General features: G+C 48.6%; 5 protein-coding genes across 5 annotated transcripts; 4 read left to right on the plus strand and 1 right to left on the minus strand.

Annotated features, from left to right (window-relative positions):
* Positions 1-1,157: 1,157 nt before the first annotated feature.
* On the minus strand, positions 1,158-1,507 carry BO88DRAFT_408698 (uncharacterized protein). Its single transcript, XM_025707774.1, has one exon. The coding sequence runs from the start codon at positions 1,409-1,411 to the stop codon at positions 1,217-1,219; it is 195 nt and encodes a 64-aa protein (XP_025557829.1). The 5' UTR covers positions 1,412-1,507; the 3' UTR covers positions 1,158-1,216.
* Positions 1,508-3,378: 1,871 nt separating this feature from the next.
* On the plus strand, positions 3,379-4,143 carry BO88DRAFT_408699 (uncharacterized protein). The gene has a single exon (XM_025707775.1). The coding sequence runs from the start codon at positions 3,473-3,475 to the stop codon at positions 3,653-3,655; it is 183 nt and encodes a 60-aa protein (XP_025557830.1). The 5' UTR covers positions 3,379-3,472; the 3' UTR covers positions 3,656-4,143.
* A 2,706-nt stretch (positions 4,144-6,849) lies between these two features.
* BO88DRAFT_351825 (glycosyltransferase family 2 protein) lies at positions 6,850-9,157 on the plus strand (the record flags this gene model as incomplete). Its single annotated transcript, XM_025703549.1, has 4 exons — positions 6,850-6,887; positions 6,992-7,861; positions 8,201-8,492; positions 9,044-9,157. 4 exons carry the CDS (start codon positions 6,850-6,852, stop codon positions 9,155-9,157), a joined length of 1,314 nt encoding a protein of 437 aa, XP_025557831.1.
* Positions 9,158-10,359: 1,202 nt separating this feature from the next.
* On the plus strand, positions 10,360-11,875 carry BO88DRAFT_375091 (ATP synthase complex assembly protein ATP12). Its single transcript, XM_025704325.1, has 2 exons — positions 10,360-10,800; positions 10,866-11,875. The coding sequence occupies exons 1-2, from the start codon at positions 10,503-10,505 to the stop codon at positions 11,660-11,662; spliced, it is 1,095 nt and encodes a 364-aa protein (XP_025557832.1). The 5' UTR covers positions 10,360-10,502; the 3' UTR covers positions 11,663-11,875.
* A 4,615-nt stretch (positions 11,876-16,490) lies between these two features.
* BO88DRAFT_352030 (putative mRNA processing protein (Mss51)) lies at positions 16,491-18,130 on the plus strand (the record flags this gene model as incomplete). The annotated part of the gene is made up of 2 exons (XM_025703561.1): positions 16,491-17,379; positions 17,445-18,130. 2 exons carry the CDS (start codon positions 16,491-16,493, stop codon positions 18,128-18,130), a joined length of 1,575 nt encoding a protein of 524 aa, XP_025557833.1.
* Positions 18,131-18,450: the final 320 nt, after the last annotated feature.

Raw genomic sequence — 18,450 nt, forward strand, 5'->3', positions numbered from 1 at the left:
TGAATTACGCATTTTCATGAGTTCCCTTGCTACTTCAACTACTACAACTGTCACTACCTCTCTACCTTATAGCATGCTATCTTTAGATAGCCAGAACTTCCTGCGTCGTCTGATCCCTTAGGACGGACGGAAAATCAATCCATCCTGACTGGGAGTGGTGGGGGGGCGCAGTGTTTACAAATGGTGAAAAGCGCGGGCGGGCTGTGTCTTGGGAAGCACAGGACAGTCTCAGCCCAGTGTGTCGCCTGTCGCCGCCAAACACGTAGACTAGTACTACTAATAGACTAACTAACGGGAGCGGCACAGCTCCTTAGCAAGGTAAGTAAGTTGCCTGCTGTCCGGGTAAGCGAACCACAACGCTGTAGCGGAGATTTGCCCCCATGCCGAGGCGCCCCAGTCCACGGACGGTATGGAACAGTTCCCACCAGTACAAGAGGAAACAGCCCGCGCTAAGTTGTGCACAGTCCGCTACCTCCTGCGACTAATTCTCTGGGAGAGTCAGCCTAAGGTGCTCGGAGTGGAGACTCTGCCTCCTCGGTCTTCATGCCAACTTGCGCCGTATTAAGTAGTAATAATTACTACAAGTCCATACATAGTAGGTAGGTAGTATTGATGACTAGTAGACTAACTAGACCCAGCCCGAATCCCCCCCCCCAATTGATTTCCCTGTTGCCTTTGTATTCCAACTTGTGCAGAAAGTACGGCAATGCTCGCTCAGTGCTTGAATTATTCTCGTCACATTACATTGTCAGATTAGAAAAGGGAGCAAGCCCTTTGGAGGGTTTGGCCTTTATATTGATCTAAGAGTAGCATGATGGTAAGTATATGATTGAGTTACACACACGGCTGACATTCCGATTGACGGCATGAGCTGCATGACATTTCCGCATCTCTGATGGAAACGGGATTATGCCCTAGACTAGTCTTACGGTAAGAGAGAGTAAGTTTACTTACTAGGTTGATATCAATGGATAATCTTGCCCGTCGACGGTTCCAGACTTCGATATGGAGCGTCGGCTGAACAGTGCGTCGAAATCGTGGAGCACCTAGCTCCTCGCTGTACACGGGAAGAATTACAGGTATTCGCTATTATTGTTGCTCACCCACACCCCCCTATCTTGTTCAAGGATGATCGGTAATATCTTCTTTTGAAGCTACGCATGAAGTCGTAGGATTCAGCCCGGGGATTATGGGAACGGCTAATACGCGCACTTTACTATGCAGTGGCACCTAGTACTAACTCGTTTAAATTGTGGGGCTTTACTGGTAGGTCAAAGGTAATGGTGTGATATTCTTCCGGGCTATCCTGTGGCTTTCTGTTGACACTTGCAAACTTTCCTCCTTCCCTCAATTTGTCGGAGGCCGCAGGGGATATATGGCCGACCGGCGAAATATACGCCTCTTCTTTCATGAAACAGCCAACAAATTACACAAAGGCATAAGTTACTATGAATTTACCTTTTTATTTTTATTTATTTTTTTTTTTTTTTCAGTTCAGTATTATTTTGGTATGGGGCACGCAAAAAATAAAAGGGATAGAAACTCCTATAAAGACAGACAAGACAGCCTGCGCTAAAATCCCGGACTATCTTAGCACTTAAGTACACAGTAGCAGTTCTGCTCCGAACGCGTTTGAATGGATCCTCGGTCATTCCCGGGTGAGGGTGGGGAGCTCGGCGGAGGCAAGTAATGTCCGTGCAGCCGAGATAGGTACGCGTCTGTTTCAGTTACCTAGAAGATTGTTATGCATGTGTGTGGCTGCTTTTGTCGAGGAGCTAAATCATATCCTAACTGCAGTAACCACGCGAATGTACACATTGAAGAACGCCCTCCATACTCGGCAGAGAGAGCCTGGAAATATACTATACGAACTTGGTACTAGGGCCGCGGAGGAAGACGGAATACAATTAGGAAATTGTCAAAGCAATGCAACGTCGCCTTGTTTATAGTCTAGTCTACTAGCTTATGGTGAACGGATCGAGACGGACCAATTCCATATGAAGCATGGGGACCGATAGTGCTTAATATGAACCCTTGTAAAGATACCACATGTAAATTGCGCATCAATCTATGTCAGTATGTTGGAACAATAGAACCTCACCTTCCCGAACTAGTAAGGGGGAAAACCCCCCCATCTGAACCCCTTAGGCAATTGCATCAATATTCTCCTTGTCCTTATGTCGAGATGAGTTACTTTACAGAGAATTAGAACCAATAATCCGTTGGGACTTTTACCATGGCATTGTATGCACGTAGACATACTACATCATGTAGAGTGTGTTCACCATCTTCCTGCTAGCTGCTTATTGCTAGTTAGGTGATCATTTAGCTTAGAATCCCGAACCTCGTTCTAGTCCGGACGGTAGGGTGTAGGACTGCTTGAGTGGAGGAGCCCCGGCCTAGCCTTGGGGCACATAGCCGTTTAAGGTGACTTGCAGGAGGGTTGATTATCATCTGCAGCCACTAAGGCTGGTGGGTTATCTGTACCAATAGCTACGAAGGAGCAGCCCGTATGATGGCTAGCCATGGTTCCATCAGCACGCGTCCTCGATGCCAAGATAACATTGACATATTACCATGCGAGTCAAGTCTTTATTGGGAAATAGAGCTCGGGCCGCACGTTCATTGTTACTAGCGATGCTAATCGTGTGTATGTGGAGTTATTGTCTCTATCCATGCTCTCGAAGAGATTACAGCGGTCCCATAGATGATTGGTTGAGAAGCCCGAGAGTCAACTTACTACAATTAAGTACTACTACTTAGTACCAAGTACTACACGGTTTGGTTCTCTATGCTCTTAATCCGTCCATGGTACTACTGCTAAAGTAGTATTTGCTGGCTACGCCTAAGCTATCTGGGTAGGGTACTCTTGTCAGTGTACGTAAGTGAAGAGCTACTGGCAGGATTCACATAATAGCTGTCCAAATCATAGTCCCACGACGGCTGCTAAGACCAGTCGAACACCAATCATGGCTATTACTCCAAATTTGGTTGATGGCGAGATAGTAGTCGATCGTTAGCAAGCGAGACGCATAACCTCCATAGATATCTGAGATCTACTACTAAGCAAGCCACAAGCTGCATATAGAACTCCGTGTCTACCGGGTGGGGAGGGACGGTTGGCCGAAGAGCCCATAAAAATGCCGCTTTGGTCATATGCGGCCCCAGTAACTTCGCGAGTTAAAATTGTGAGGCAACACCAACATTCTTGTACAGGAGCACATGTGCAGGAGCTGTGCTCCGGAAAAGTGAATAGCTATGTCAATGTGATCTTCCGAAGCACATGACTGCTCGGGACTGTGACTCAAGGGAACCTTTTTTATGATATACCTTACAGCGTACAGATAGAATTCCAGATACTCCAAAATATCATCATGGCTCAGAGTTGATAGCCATATTCTGATTTGGTAGGCCAGAGACCTCTGTCTCGGATTAACTTTCAGCTGATAAATGCATGTTCTCGGAGCCGACCATGCTATGGGTCATGACATTACTAGCTGAGAGACAGTGGTGTGTCACTGTCTGGGGAATGGTCTCGACTTCGTATTACCTCCAGCCTATGGCAGCATTTGTTGTTGTTAAACCCCACCCAAGCTTCGTGATCCATTCTTATTTAGCGGGCGACTTGGTTGTGGGAGGCAACGAGTGCAGGTAGTGGGCTTTAATGAGACGGGGTTGGGAGATCGCCGCTAGGATCACCGTTAACCTGAACGTTTTTGGTTTGAGGCCAATGAGGCCAATGAGGCCATAGCTACTACCGATTCTGTATTGTGCGTTAAGTTCCCCCAGCACACTTGTCAGTGGTGTTTAGGGGGGGGCCCGTTCTTCGCTTTTCGCCCTTTTCAAGTATCACTTATTCCATGTATACCATATTCTAATGTCAAGTAGAACTTCACCATGGATTAAGATAAAGGCAACTATCTGTTTTCTCTGCGATGGACAGCTGCCCTCGATATTGGAGGGGACATGGGGGATGGTGTGCGTGTGTGACGACCTGTTGACAAAATTGTAGCCTAGTGCGCAGTAGCTGGAATTGCTTAGCGAGGCGCGCAGTCCCGTTCAGTGTATCTTGTTACATAGCTATTACCGTTTCTTCACTTTGAGATAGTTCGCCTTTTACAAAAAGTGGGATTCCAAAACGCGAGATTCTGTTCTTGGCCTGTATGTCAATGGCTAAAAGCCAATACTACCATCTAGAAATTCTGCTAAGTATTACGAGAGAATAAAGAGATTCACATCTGGAATGTGGTGGGAAATGGTCATTCGGTCTTCGGGTCATTTTCTTTCCTAGGGACCTTTATCTCAGAATTCCCGAAGAACTTTGGAGTGGTTGCTTATCTTTCTCCCTTTCAATCTCCATGGTCGCAGTATAATCGCCTAGTCTGCCATAGTTAACATAACTTTGTCCGGCTGACCTTCAATTTTATTATGGGCTTGGGAGGCTCAAAGAGCTGTGCTGATCGGTACGGGCTAAAAAAGAAATTAACAAAAACAAAAAAAGAAAAAAAGAAAACAAGAAGCCATGTGCCATGAATAAAAAAAATGCTTTTTCTTTTCTCCCCTTTTAGTTGCGAGAACCTACCTTTATGCCCACAACTGAATATGAGAAGAATCCTGAAGGTGAGATAGTAACCTGTAAACTAGTAATTTCAATCATTTCCACATAATTTCCGACCTCTGGAAAGGTTTGTTGTCCTCTCTGACAACTCTTTCATTTAATTTTTCCCCATTCGTTTTCCTCCCGATCGGAGCTTCTTGTCTAGGCCGATGGTCTGCTATGTTGGCTATTTTAGTTCTCACCAATGCCACTAGGTAGTATGCAGCAGCAATCTGCACCTGGATAGATTTAGAAATTGTATGTTGTTACAGGATCAGACTCCTCGAATGATGATATGAAGAAATTACTATGTCGTCACTGCCATGTATGGAACAGCTCTGATTCAATTTCGGTAGCGGCCACTCTCTCCTTTGAACCTTTGAAAATCCCGGGAATATCATGATGACAGCAAGCTTGACATGTTAAGTCGGATTTAATGGTAATGCTTCAATAGTGGGAGCATGTTATCTCTCTTCACAACGACGTTAAATTACGCATGGAATATGGAAACAGGTGAGATTTTTTTTTCCCCCTTTTCCTTATTCATCTTATTTCCTTATCCTTGTTGGTTGATCATCCAGCCGACAAACGAACTCTGCCCCCCCACCACCTCTTACCAAGTATTATCTAGGTGATTTTGTCTGTCGGCTCATCGGCGTCACTTGCCCATCGGGAATGATAAATGAGCCACCGATGATTTTATGTTAGGTTTATCCAATCTTTTTTTTTTTTTTTCCCTTTTTCGTTTTTTTTTGGTTTTCTCCGTCTGATTTTTTATTATTTGCATTTTGCTTTATTTTTTTTTTCTTAACATTCAATATTAAAATGATTATGAATTTTGTTTAATTCCCATTTAGGTTTTCTTGCGTATGACTCTGTATACTTTTGCCCCTATCCATCTATTCGGTCCACCTTGACCGGGGAAAGAAAGAGGCGGAAAAGAAAAGAAAAGGAAAGGAAAGGAAACAATATAAACTGATAGAATAAAATCAAGATGAAAAAAAAAAATGAAAAATAGAAATCAAGGAAGAAGAAAAGAGGGGAAGTAAGTCCAGCAAGCGAAGATGGAGAATGTATCATCCTGTTGCAGGGGAGGAAAGTGTGTGTGTATGACCATGGACGGTGGAAAGGAGGGAGGCATTTCTCTACTCAAGCTTCGCTCTGGTAAAAGTACCTTAGGGAGAGGTGGCTAGTACGAGGAGATACTGGACCTACTCCATAATAATGACTCTCGTGTTTAGGAAGTCTACAGCGTCCCGGGCAGGATGCGCAGAACAGAGTGGACTAGATAGTGCTAAGGAGGTACTAGGACGGACCGGTTAGTACGGAATACTACACCCCCAAAGGCCCCAACACGGTTAAACCACTGCGAATTTCGGAGACGCCCACTAACGTGCTTTTAGCTCCTACTTTAGCCTTAGAAAACACACCCACACACCATTAGCAGTCTCCACCCTCTCTGGCCCATGTCACTGCAGTGGACTGCACAGTAGCTGCATGGACCGCCGCCAATCCTTTCTCCACCCGCATTATCCTCCATCAGTCCATCTAGATCCAGGGTCTCTGACGCACGAGGCAAAAATACACCTGCATGACACTCAAAATGACAAAGGAACTGGAGCCCACAAGTAACTTATTTATATTTCTCTCTAGGGATTGGCTCAATCCATTGTCTGGATGCCGGACTTGAACATGTGCCTTCCCTGCCATTCCGTGCCATCGACTCCATCTGCAACAAATAAGAATCCCCAATGTTGCATGTTCGCCCATAGGCATTCTCATCTTCTGTGAAGCCAATTGACCTCAGAGCTGGTCTTTCATTTTTCTTAGAACTTCCTGACGAGGTCTTGGGCTATCTATTTACCCAGACATTCGTTCATCCTGTTTTATTTATTTATTTTCTTTCTTTCTTTTCTCTTTCTCTGCCTCTACTTCAGTCCTCCTATCCTGTTCCCCCTACTAGGAGACCATATACCCATATTCTCTCTGTCTCTCCTCTCCTCAACTTTTCAAGTATCAACAAAACTTTCATGCTGGCAGAGCGGTGCCCAGCACTTTCGTCATTTTCCCTACCCCCCGAGAACGTGCCCCTGTGAGCACAGTGCGCAGTGCCAGTCCCGGTGTCTGTAGCTTGATTCAGCGTTGGCGAGAGATCGGGGACGAGATTCGCACGTAAAGTGAAGTCTATAGCGACCGAAGCAATCAATTGGCTTGAGGAGTGTAATCCTAGGCCTGTTCATATTGCTTCAATCATGGAGTTTCCGTTCATGCGAGCATTTATTGCCCTCTTGTTAGTATTGACCTGAACTGGCCTGAAGCTTACTTTTGATTTATTACCAGTGGTTGGACATCTTATTATATCGAGTTTCTCTGGCTGACTCTCCTGATTTATAGTTTATATCGCTACTTCCGTCTTGTTGTGAATCTCTTTTCTTTCTGGACGTTTAAACCAATTCCTCCGCCGGAGAATCCGAAGTTAACTGCCCAAGATGTAACGGTTATCTTACCAACGTTAGAGGGATGTGGTGATGAACTCGTGGAAACCATAAGAACGATTCTCGACACCCAGCCCTACGAACTCCTTTTGGTCACCATCGAAGCGAACCGACAAAAAGCCGAGAATATGCTGAGCTTGATGCCCGCTTCGAAGTCAAGAATCCGCTTATTCACCGTTACTCATCCCAACAAGCGCCGACAAATGACTAGAGCGATCCCTGAAGTCAAGACTACTATTACGGTCTTCGCAGATGATGACGTGAGTTGGCCACGCACAGTCCTCCCTTGGATGCTAGCACCTTTCGAAAAGGATGAGCGATTCGGTGGTGTGGTGACTTGTCAACGTCTGAGACGGGCCGTTTCGCCATCATTCTCTCAACGCATATGGGGATTTCTGGGTGCACTTTACTTAGAACGAAGAAACTTCGATTGTGCGGCAACAACGCATATTGACGGTGGACTTCCCTGCATGTCAGGCCGGACAGTCGCATACAGAACAGATATCCTTCAGAATGAGGGATTCACGTATGGATTTACCAACGAAGAATGGTGGTTCGGAAAGTACCAATTGAACGCAGACGACGACAATTTCATTACCCGTTGGATGGTGTCGCATGGCTGGGAGACTTACATGCAATATCATCCCGAAGCGGAGGTTTTGACAACTCTGGAAGACAACCCCAAGTTTCTCAAGCAGTGCGCGCGCTGGTCCCGAAGCAACTGGAGGAGCAACCTTACAAGCATGTTCCACGAGAAACACATCTGGTAGTAAGTCTACCCTATCTGACTTGTCTGGTGAGCATGCGTACAATGCACCCCACCGGGATGAGTGTTTATTTCCTTTTATCGAATGGCTTTTCATTCACAAACCCTGCTTGCCTCCCAAATCATTGGTCAACGACGCCGTTGGATGATATTTCCCTTGATTCCGATTATCATTTCCCGGATTTTTCTACAGGCATAAGGAACTGGCCGTCGGCCTTGGAAGGCTGGGTCGTTCCTAGTCTTGGTATCCGACTGTGGAAATTTTTTTTTTTTTTCGTTAGGCCGCTTACTGTAAATGTCTGTCTGATCCGCACGCTAACGTTTGGTTTATTGTATTACTAGTCGCCAGCCTTGGAGCGCATACGCTGTCCACTTGACGACGCTTTCGCCGCCAGCTTTCCTCGGCGATTTATTGCTCCTTATACTTTGTCACAAAGCTACGGTTTCTTGGGACAATGATACCCACGCGCTAGCTATGCAAGCTCTCGGACTGTGGATGTTTATTAGCAAGTTCATCAAACTTCTCGGACATTACATCCGTTACCCGGTTGATGTTATTCTTTTGCCGGTGTCCATCCTCTTCGGCTATTTCCACGGAGCTATTAAAATATACGCCGTGCTAACTCTGAATGTGGTAAGTTGCAGTACCCCAACACAACATGCGTTCTGGTCCGTTGTTTCGTTTCTACAGAGGGTGCATGCGCAAGTGCAGCCTAGTATCTTTGGGCGACGCTTGTAGCATGGAAAGTGGGCTCTAGCCCTTGGCCTGCTTCCGTGCTCGACACCCAACCCCTCCCATAATACAATTGCATTGGCCATGGGCCTCACCTCATCCTCACCCTTCCTGTATCCACCCACGGCCTTCCCCATCTTGGTAACCCGATTTTGCCTTCTGCATCGCTTTGATGTCCACTTCCATTTTCTTATTGCCCTCCGGCCTTCCACTTTTTTCTTAGCTTGCTTGTCGCTTTTTTCGGGTTTCTTTCCTCATCATTGGTCTCATTCTCTCTTCTTATCATCTGTGCTTCGCTGTCCGAGTCTAGTACGGTGGCTATTACTCGTTCCGTCTTTTTTTTTGGCCTCTGATTCTTCCCTTTTCACGCAATATCTGGCCTTTGTTGAACGATGATTACTTTTTGCTATCCGACTCGGATTTGCTAACCAATTTTTTTTTTTTTTTTTCAGACCACATGGGGTAGCAGAGACGGTGCCGATGATTATGACGCGGAGCGGATGAAGAAGCGAACGGACACGGACCGTATGAAACGGCCTTATTACCCGAGTTACATAACTCAATGAAGCCCACATGCGCGGTGTGTGGACGTATGTCAAATTACTAAATGCCTTTGATTTTACCTTGAGCCAACCTTCTTATCGTGTCCGTGGTTCAGCGACTGCTCGCACTCCGAGCGTGCCTGTCCTGCTGGTTACTGAAGCTCGCCTTTGATATCCCAGCGACCTTCCAGCAGTCGCTCTAAAGTCTCGGTTGCACGATACACTATTACGACGAAATGCCTTGATGACGCTAAATTGGGAACAATGAGATTAAGGGTTCCCATGGCCTTCAGTTGATGTATAATTTCTCTTTGCACAAATATTCTTATCTTTTCACTTGACCCTTTCGTCGAGATTTAATGGACCGATCCTGTTGCACGCACGGCCCCGACCAAGAAAAAAAATATCTTTCCTACGCTCGGATTGACTCCTTCATCCAAAGCTTCCCCTGTGTCTTTCCTTTTCTCGCTCCTTGATTGGTGGTTGTTGTTTGGGTCTGCAACACCAGTACCTGACACTCTTCGAACCAACCAACCTTACCAATCCTGAACACTCTGGTTGTTTCAAGCATTCTGAGTTCTGTAAATTATAAAAGCGTGGGCGGATCTTTTTTCATCCAAATTGGCATCGTTACTTAATGTGCTGTTTCCCTCACTGCCGTCTGTATGTTCAGTTTTCCTTTTTCCATCCATCTCTACTTTCCTACCCCTAGACTCTACATGTGGGAAAATTTGCTGGAGAGTTCCCATCTTCATTGTTGATTTGGGTCTGGTCTCCTTCGTACACTTTATGCATAATATCTAATGCTCAATATGCAATCAAGAGAATTAATTTGAAATGTGCCGTGCTTACGAAATGGGTGCGATGCGATGTATGACCATTGTAGGTATCTCGCTTATAGATAGGCGTCGCTAGGCATTGTCGTAAATAATGCAACTGATGCTCATACATTCTATGACTCTTTTCACTCGCTCCGTCTCATAAACACCTTTGTTCACCTTTGACATTTAGTTTCTTCTAGAGAGGATAATCGGTATATAACCCTTTAACGAAGCAGGTGGACCACAGAACCACCCCTATTCTGTTGTCTTCATCATCTGCCATTGCTTCGATGCAGCGACCAGCGAAGATGGTATGTGGCGGAGCTGTGGCGCATGTGACGTTCCAATCGGAGACTAGTAGTTCTCCGCAATACGGCTTACGAACCAGCTCAAACCTCCGATTTACCAATCGGTCCGCTTCACAGGAGAAAAGACGCAGAAATTTGGTTGAAGGATCTTTAGAACTCCAAGAGGAGCCACGCCAAATATATCATATTATTCTTCGAATCAGCTCCTTTGTATTCGCTCGATTGTTTGACTGAGAGGCGATGCCTGCGTTTCATCGGGCCGTTACGGCTATCTCGCGGCAGGCGGTCTTCAGAGGTGCGCAATGTCAATATGTTGTTGCACGTTCTATCAGTGCTTCAGCATTGAAGTCCGCCATTGCTCATCCCATTACTACTCACGGCCCCCCACCTAAGGCCCCTTCACCTACGCCTGCCAATGCAGAGCTACTACAGAAAGATGCGGCTTTGCACCAGAAAAGCGAGAAAAGTCCGCTGCCAGGAAAACCATCCGTGCTCAAGAAGCGATTCTGGAAGAATGTTGATGTTAAGCAGAAGCCAGGTACGCATTTCTTCTCTTGCGATCAGTCTCCATGGGACACTTGCATTGACATGTTTTGTTCTTAGATGGGGACTATCAGGTCCTGCTAGACACACGCCCTATTCGGACACCTACCAAAGACGTATTATCCATACCGTCAACAAAGCCATATCTTGCACATGCCATCGCGCTGGAGTGGGATGTCATGACCACTGCCCAGCAAGCGCTAAAGAACCACCTCATCCCTCTAACTTCTCTGGCCGCCCGTGCAGCGGATATTGCCGCAGAAGATGCCCGAGGCGAAACTACCACGAGAGATCAAATAGTGAAAACGGCGATGCGGTATTTGGAAACGGACACCTTGTTGTGTTGGGTGCCGGAGCAGAACGCTTACGCTGCTGATGAAGTGGATGCCGATGGCAAGAAACCGGAAAGCCTCCGAGATGCCCAGATTCGGGTCGCTAAAGATACAATTGCCTTCTTGAGCACCAAAGTATGGCCCGGCGTGGACATTCAGCCTATCCTCGACACCGATAGCATATTACCAGCCTCTCAGCCTCAGGCTACAAAGGACATCATTCTGCAGTGGATCTCTGGCCTGCAGGCCTACGATCTGGCCGGACTGGAGAGAGGAATATTGGCTGCAAAGAGTTTGTTGATTGCAGTCCGTCTGGTCGCTGAATGGAGCGAGACGTTCCGAGAGGTGCAACGACCGGGCCGAGAGAGGTTTGGCATTGAGGAAGCAGCGGAAGCATCCAGCCTGGAAGTCAGGTGGCAGACCGATATGTGGGGAGAGGTTGAGGATACCCATGATGTCGACAAGGAAGATTTGAAGCGCCAGCTCGGCAGCGTCATTGTACTGGTTAGTGGAGAGACAAGGTGACTGTTCTAATGCATTTCATTGGAACCAAGCCGTCGGGTCCACACCTTCTGTACTATATATGTCCACAGAGATTTCTGTCTCTGTTCGATTAGAGAACAATGTAACTATAGAGAGCCCCTTTTCGCCTGCTGAGACCATTGCGCGTAGTTCTCCGGAGGTAGTGAAACCCATCCGTCTTGGCCCACGCGCGGGAAGAACATCGTCATCACCATCTCCTCCATCATTTCTTGCGAACTAGCCACGAAAATTGTACACCAACCAGTCCAGAAGTCTTCACTTACTTCTATAAAAGCTTGCCTGGTACCCTGCAGTTAGAAATCATCCGGTCTACCTCTGCCAGTTCCGGATTTAGACAAGTGTTGGAGGCCAGCAAGAGATGACGGAAAGGGGCGAAGGGTGAGTAAACTCTCTCTGCTGCTTCGGTTCCCCGGGACCTCGTGGTTGAATCACTGCAAGCCATACCCATCTTCCCTTCAGCTATCTCACTTGTGTGTGGGTCCTGGGATGAACCATAAGCATTCGCTAGTTTGTTTTTGGATTCAACCTCCGACCAGAACATAGGGAGCTCTCTTGCCCAACCTGAGACCTGGGGTTGCCCCGCGATTTGGGCGCTTCGCTCGCTAACATAACATACTGTTTCGCAGACACAAACGGTCTCGAAGCTCCCTGGCACTGGCGCTTTTACACCGCGATAGGTCGAAGGATAACCGTGAAGAGCCGGTCGTTCGCGATAGTGGCTCCTCCGAATCCGCCACGTCTTCCCTTGCCAATAGTACTCCATCCATATCTGGAGTTCCAGCTACCCGAAGCTCCAGCCGCCGAAGTACACGCCCTCAAGAGCCAAACCTACGTCCCATGTCTGCTGAACCGCCACAAGAGCCCGCGGGCCCTCACAGAAGCGGTGATAACATTGAGAAGCTACCCTCCATATCACATGCCGAGACCAGTAGCATGTCTTTAGATCAGTCAGTCCGGACTTTTCGTCTATTCGAGATCTTACGGAGCGGCGACACGAATGCGATCTCGAAAGCCATCAGAGAGACTAAGGAGCAGCAGGGAGCAAATACCCTTTCTGGGACAACTATTCTCCACCTTGCGATTCAATGCGCTGAGCCGCAAGTTGTCGATTTCGTGCTGTCCGCCAGCCAGGACCTTGACATAAACGCGCGTGATCGGGAGGGCAATACACCTCTTCATTTGGCCGCTCAGCTTGGACGAGGTCCTGTGATTCGCGAACTGCTAAACCAACCCTCTATTAACGATTCGATCATCAATTACAACGGCCAAACAGCTCTTGATATTGCGCGCACCCCAGAAATCTTCCAGCAACTTCAGCTAGCTCGCTCACTGTTCATTGAAGTCAAGACCCAAGAGATCCAAGCGCTCGTCTCTCAAGGAGAATACGAAAAATTAGAGAAGGCGCTCGAAGAGCCCCGTGTAGAGGGCAGCATCGATGTCAACAGTTTAGATTTGGTAACGGATCCTGCCACTGCCCAGTCTGGGGGCACGTTGTTGCATGAGGGGGCAAGGAAAAAGGACACACAACTGATTCAGATCCTATTGATGCATGGAGCGGATCCCTTCCGTCGTGACAAGAAGGGGAAATTGCCTCAGGATGTTACTAAAGATGACAAGACCCGTGCGATCGTCAAGAAATCTCCAGCAGCAGTCATTGCACAACGTGGCATACAGGAAAAAGCGATTCTCGGCACCAGCGCAGCTCAAGGTGTGCCTAGCCGCTCAGGCGGTAGCGAGGCGCCTTTTGCTGGCAAGGAAGCTCGTGAAATGAGGGGTTATCTGAAGAAATGGACTAATTATACAAGTGGCTATAAATTGCGATGGTTCGTTCTAGAAGATGGTGTGCTGAGCTATTATAAACACCAAGGTATGATGCTTGCCGGTCTGTATAGTTGTTTCTTAGCCATAGCTGACTGGTTTCCTCTTGCAGATGATGCGGGCTCCGCCTGCCGAGGAGCCATCAATATGAAAATTGCTAGGCTCAATATGGATGCCCAGGACAAGACCCGCTTCGAGATCCATGGAAAGTCATCCGTCAAATATCATCTCAAAGCGAATCACGTTGTCGAGGCAAAGCGTTGGTTCTGGACTCTGAACAATGCCATACAATGGGCCAAGGATGAGGCGAAGGAGGAAGAGAAGCGCCAATCGAAACATGCGGAAGTACTTCGCCAGGCTAAGATTGAGCAAGTGGAAGGCCGACTGTCCGAGACCATATCCGACTCTCCAAGTTCAGCTGTTCCAAGATCCAACGTGAAGAGCCTTGCACCCCCTTCCATCAATATACCCAGTAGCAGTGGCACACGGCTCAGCACGTACGCGTCCCACACAACCGCAGGAAGCGCGCCCGAAGACGAGGAAGGCTCCTTGTACGGGTCAATGGAGCACGCCGCTGCACCAAATGAAGTCAATCGGGTGTTAAGCCATGTCACCTCGGCGCCAGATATTGACGGTGATGACGAAGAGGAAGGTGACTATGCGTCCAGTCATGATATGCAGCCCACAGACAAAGATGCTTTGAACATCACTGCCCAGTCAACGAAACTCCAGCTTGACATCCTTGCCAATGTCGCGTCTTCGCTGCAAGCGGAAAAGTCAAAGAATCCTGCCACATCACTATCCGATCCAGCGGTCGATCAGGCTTTAGTTGCTTATGAAGCAGCTGTGAGTAGTTTACAGGGCTTAGTGCAGAGCCTTTTGAAGATTTCCCGGGATCGTGATGCGTATTGGCAGTATCGCTTGAATAGGGAGGCATACTTGCGCAAGATGTGGGAGGAAAGCATGGCAAGGATCGCTCAGGAACATGAGGAGCTCCAGTCACGAATGGGCGAGTCCGAGGAAAAACGTAAGCGTACCAAGCGGGCTTTGAAGGAGGCGTTGGAGTCAACAGCCACGAGCCGTGCAGTCAGTAAAGCTCCGTCGCGCGCGCAGGTTGCCAGTGGAGACGCTGCCGATGTCGAACACGAGGCTCAAGAGCCGGAGCCAGCAGAAGTCTCGCCAGAGTTCGAAGATCGAGAACTTAGAGGTACCCTTCCTCGTAGGAAGTCAGCTATGTCCAATATCAGCAATCTCTATGGGTCGGAGTCTGAGGATGAAGACGAATTCTTCGATGCCATTGATTCCGGAGAAATTGAGGTGGAGAAACTTGCTGGCTCGGAGGATGGCGAACAGAAGCCTCTGGAGGAGACCAATGAGCTCCGAACCGCGAAGAGATCTGAAATTGTGCCTTCGTTCAAAGGATATGAAGAACCCATCCGGCAGAGATTGAAGATGGACTATGACAATAGACCGAAGATTTCGCTCTGGGTATGTTATCACGCCTTTTGGCCATTGAAAATGTGTGTAGCTGCTGACATGTTTTTGTTTCTAGGGGATCTTGAAGTCAATGATTGGGAAGGATATGACGAAGATGACTCTCCCGGTATCCTTCAATGAGCCTACATCCCTGCTTCAACGCGTGGCCGAGGACTTGGAATACGCAGATCTACTTGATGTTGCAGCGGACCGACCCGATTCTATGGAGCGTCTGGTGTATGTCGCTGCGTATGCTGCAAGTGAATATGCTTCTACGATTGGCCGTGTTGCTAAACCGTTTAATCCTCTTCTTGGGGAGACTTTCGAATATGTCCGGCCGGACAAAGGATATCGGTTCTTTGTCGAACAAGTCAGCCACCATCCCCCGATTGGTGCTGCTTGGGCCGAGTCGCCAAAGTGGGACTACTATGTAAGTCTTATATGCGTGCGTCCCTCTGGACATATGATTGACGCTGACGTTTTTTCTCTTAGGGCGAGTCCGCTCTGAAGTCCAAGTTTTACGGAAAGTCGTTCGACATTAACCTGTTAGGGACATGGTTTTTGAAGCTACGGCCAGCATCGGGAGGGGAGGAGCTGTATACTTGGAAGAAGGTCACATCTTCCGTTATTGGCATCATCACCGGTAGCCCCACAGTGGACAACTATGGCCTGATGGAAATCAAGAACTGGACCACAGGCGAAGTTTGCTATCTGGATTTCAAACCAAGGGGCTGGAAGGCTTCGTCCGCGTATCAGGTGACAGGTAAGGTCGTGGATCGGGATGGGTCGCCCAAGTGGAGTATTGGTGGCCGATGGAACGATAAGATCTACGCGCGCCATACCCCAGGGTTTGAGGCGACAGTTTCCGGCCAGGATCCTGAATCGGCCAAGACGTTCCTGGTCTGGCAAAGCCATGATCGGCCGAGCGGAATTCCATTCAACCTCACACCATTCGTCATCACTCTGAACGCTTTGCCCGAAGGGCTCAAGGAGTGTCTCCCACCTACCGACACACGACTTCGACCCGATCAGCGTGCGATGGAGGAGGGTGAGTATGATTTAGCCGCCACGGAGAAACATCGAGTGGAGGAGAAGCAGCGCGCCAAGCGGAGAGAAAGAGAGACGAAAGGCGAGGAGTACAAGCCCCAATGGTTCAGTAGGGCCAAGTGCCCGGTCACCGGTGAAGAGTATTGGGCACACAACGGACAATACTGGACGAGTCGCGAGAGGGGCGACTGGAGCGCCTGCGAGGACATCTTCTAACATGGTACTTTTTGACTTGGGGTTCGCAAACGGACTGTCTCTACCTATGTAATTAGAACCCAATGGATCCGTGCCTTTACTATCATTCAGGTTTATGTTTTAGTCTTACTCCTTCGTCGTAACTAAGGTAGTAATATTGGGGACTGGCCGGGTGCAATCACGTGCACGCGGGCGAAAAGGACCGCCGCCGCGTGGGAGAATCAAGCCACTTTCTGCTGCAAGAGTCCTGTTCAAGCGTCGCGTTGCACCCACAATGACCGGCGAATATACGTGTGGGCGCTGTCTGCAGGTGCTCCGGCGAAGGGCTGTTGCCCAGAACTCTGTGGCTCGCTGGCATCATGTCGCCAGTCCAAGGCGAGGGGGATACGGCTTTCCCGCTTCATGCGTGCGGAGCTTGAGCTCTCGGAGCAGTGCTTCCTTCAAGTCCAGGCCTATACAAGCCCCAGTCCGACAGAATAGTCTATCGTCCAATTTATCGGCCTCCTCAATTGTATCGCAGAATGTCAAGTCGATGGTGCAGAAGGCCACATCTGCCACATCTGCCGCCTCGCCAGAGGCCCGGGTACTTCTGAAGCCGAACAATTTGTTTCACTCCTTCTCCCAGTCTCCAGCAGCTGCAATCCGACAGCGTGCGGCTTTTATCAAGCAGAACGCCTTTTGCCCCCATCCGAGCCATCAGCAGACTCGTTTGCCCCTCTCCCCCCACGATCCCGAGTCGCGCAAGAGCCAGGTGACCTCGGAGAGCCTGCCGCCTGCGCACTCTCATTTCGAATGTCCCGACTGCGGTGTTCCGATTTACTGCTCCGAGGGCCATTGGATGGATGATTTCGAGGCCCATTTGGAGATTTGTGAGACAATTCGACAGATCAATGAAGACGACCATGATCTACACTCCGGACGGTTTTTCCCGGAGTTCTCGTACCCCGGACTGCAGGACGATAACTTTGTCATCAACATGACCAATTGGGACACTTTCCTGTACACACGAGAATTCGAGGCGATCAACGATGATCGAAGCATGCGACAAGTAACGAGAATGCTCACCTATCCTCTCACAATTGGAAGTGTTTTGCATGAGCTGAGCCCTTACAATGTCCGGAAAGATGGCAGGCTTACCGTGGAGGGTCTCAAGAGTGTCAGCGGTAAGTTACAAGTTTTCTCTCTCTCGAATTATAGGTTCGTCAGCTAACCTATTGGCTTTATTTAGCGCTCCGGTACACCCTTCACCCTCCCAAGACCGGCGAGGGCGTCGACATCCAAGGACTACGACTCAAGGCTCCTCCCGTGCGCATTTTCATTCTGGGAGCTCGCGCCGAGTCGTCGTTGCCGCGCGAAGTGTGGCTTCAACTTAGCTACATTTTCCCGCGTTCCCTTATCCATTTGATCTTCATCGGACCAGAGAGTATGGCCAACCGGGATGATGAATTCCCACTACCCGAGCGCACGTCCGAGAATCCCTTCGGTGGTATTGTGGAGGACAGACTTGGAGGACAGTTCAAGATTACAACGTACGTTGACTACTTCCACACAATGTACAAAGCGCAATACTTCCAGCCCTTCGATCCCTATCTGGACTGCTTTATGCTCTTCCACCCGGGTCTGGGACACCCGGCCAGCTCCCACGAATGGGAGGAAACGCTCCCGCAGCTCCTCGAGACCAAGGTCCCCATCATCAGCACGGGCTACACGCAGTGGGATATGGAACGTGACATCAACTGGGTCAACGAGAAATGTGCCGGTGAATTCGACATTCTGCTCGAACCCGGTGAGAACGTTTTCCGCAGTTTGCGCTGGGATCTCAACGATCTGGATCCCCATGACGTGTCCTGCGGTAACTGGGGTATCTGGGCTTTCAGAGGAAAGAGGTACGAGGCGACATTCAAGAATTCATAGTTAAGTCCGGAGGGTTTGCCTGCTCTTGATGTAACGCAATATTTCATAACTATCCCCTCTTTACCCCCCCCCCCTCTCTCTGTGTGTGTGTCCTCTACCCTGCATCTTCCATTATTACTTCCCTGTATATTATCCCAGCTGCATTTCGTGTCTTGTCTTCGTTCATATGAATCAGGTATCGGTCGCACTGATGCGATTGTAACCTGTCAATCTCACTCCCTCTTTGGATTGCTGTGTACATTCCTAGATATTATGTAAAGCATGCTGGCCTTGGTCGAGTTAAAGGAAGGGAGGTCTACGACAGTGCCCAGCAGTGTCTC

The sequence above is a fragment of the Aspergillus vadensis genome (assembly GCF_003184925.1).
Source record: "Aspergillus vadensis CBS 113365 unplaced genomic scaffold BO88scaffold_33, whole genome shotgun sequence".
NCBI lineage: Eukaryota > Fungi > Ascomycota > Eurotiomycetes > Eurotiales > Aspergillaceae > Aspergillus > Aspergillus vadensis.